This window comes from Oculina patagonica, chromosome 6 (genome assembly GCF_052425735.1).
Source record: "Oculina patagonica isolate OP01 chromosome 6, crgOcupat, whole genome shotgun sequence".
Lineage (NCBI taxonomy): Eukaryota > Metazoa > Cnidaria > Anthozoa > Scleractinia > Oculinidae > Oculina > Oculina patagonica.
Window position 1 is genome coordinate 35,781,398 of NC_135763.1, and position 1,873 is coordinate 35,783,270.

Genomic DNA, 1,873 nt, shown 5'->3' on the forward strand with positions numbered 1-1,873 from the left:
ATTGGCCAAACTTGTAAACATGCAATCAAAAGATAAAGAAAAACAGTAGCTTGAAGAGATGCTCTGGACAGGACAAAAAGGAACTTTTGTTTCATTTATTCCACCAGCTCAGTGGCATGGCATAACGTTAAGTACATGTAAGGTCAATTCTCTACTAACGCCATGGCGGTTAATCTGTAGGCAGACACCTACCAAAAATCAGCTTACATATATTGGCCCAGCCAAAATATACATGTATACACACACAACATTTCTACCCTTCCTTAAGCAGACTCGGATCTTAAGTTGGCACTTTTTTTAGAGACAACCCTTGTACTACTACTTCACATATTAAACGGGTTACGTAAACTTTTGAATTGGACTCACTATTTCTGTCACCAAGCATTAAGCAGGATGAGCCAAATCTAAACAACAAAACTATCGCAGTAGCATCAAACTATAAAAATACTAAAATTATAAACATGTATGCTACTGTACTTCTTCGTTTTTCTTATTTTATGTTATTTTCTTAGAAAAGAGCCCAGAGAATAGCAGTCTGATCCTAACCTGCGATCAGGCGTTATTTTTCTCATGGCAGAAGGTTCGCTCCTTCCCTCCACCGTGAAAAAAAAAGAAAGCCTGATCGCAGGTTACAGTCATCCTTGTTATATGTAAATATCTATTTTTTTTATTTTATATTGTTGATTCTTTGCCTTTGTTTAAGTGATGGTTGCCTTGTGAATGTGCACTATTTATTTAGCTGCTCACATTACAGTGGTAAAAAAGTACAGGTTTCAACACAAATCAAACATTTGGCTTCAATAAGTGAAAACCACAATAGCCCCGCTTGCAAACTTATATTTAGCATAACAATATCATCAGGATTTTGTTTTGAATTCCAAGCAAGAGTAGTTCCCGACTGTCCTCTAATCTTTTATGACTGCAATTTTGTATTTTTCAATAGACCCTTGTGTTAATCGATGCAATTAAATTAGAATCACTATAACAACGAAATTGCACGGCAAAAATCTGACTTTATATAAACTTCATTATGTGAGAGGCTATACAGCAGATAGCAAGATAAATAATGGTTAAGGCCAATCTAAGATTGACCACGTAACATCGCATGCATATTTAATTTCCCACTAAAAGCTATGTTAAGCTTAATTGTTTAAAACATGACATTTAGTCTATTTTAAAGCTATTAAATCCTGCTACTGATTTTTGGCTTTTCGAAGAGTCTAATTTAAGTTTATTAAAATTCTAGCTCACCTTTCCTAAACCAAACGTTTTTGTCGGCGTGTTAACCTGAAATTAAATAAAAGTCGAAGCCGCTTTGATAAGTTTATACGTCGGTCTGGGGAAACATAGTTAAGATAGAATCCATTTAATAACAATTCCTGTATCAAATAAATGAATACAATCGATTCACTAGATCAATATACTCACACAGATGAAAATTAAGTCCGCTTCGCGAATTGCGCTGTCGATATCATTTGAAAAGAACAGGTTTTTGCCACGACATTGCTTTACAACATCGTCAAGACCAGGCTGCGAAGATAAAACAAAGAGGCTTACATCATTCAAGAAACAATAAAATATTCTATCAACGGACTTAAATGTAGAGTTTTTAATTTAATTTACCTCAAAGATCGGTAATTTTTCCGAATTCCACGAGTCAATTCTGGGCTTACTCAAGTCTACTACTGTAACTTTGATCTCTGGACATTTTAGCGCGATGACGCTACATGTTGGGCCGCCAACATACCCAGCACCTATACAACAAATAGCTTTGATAGAATTCATTTCTCCAAGGAGTGAATAGACAACTAACGCTTCTCAAACGAAGCGCCGTGGATTGATTTGATTCAAGTTCTGTTTACTCGCAGCATTT

The 1,873-nt window shown here is 35.5% G+C and overlaps 1 protein-coding gene across 1 annotated transcript; it reads right to left on the bottom strand.

Moving 5' to 3' along the window:
- Positions 1 to 1,225: 1,225 nt before the first annotated feature.
- LOC144658852 (UDP-glucose 6-dehydrogenase-like) lies at positions 1,226 to 1,873 on the bottom strand. Its single transcript, XM_078519332.1, has 3 exons — positions 1,624 to 1,873; positions 1,429 to 1,530; positions 1,226 to 1,287 (listed from the first exon to the last, which is right to left on the bottom strand). Exons 1-3 carry the CDS (start codon positions 1,783 to 1,785, stop codon positions 1,243 to 1,245), a joined length of 309 nt encoding a protein of 102 aa, XP_078375458.1. The 5' UTR covers positions 1,786 to 1,873; the 3' UTR covers positions 1,226 to 1,242.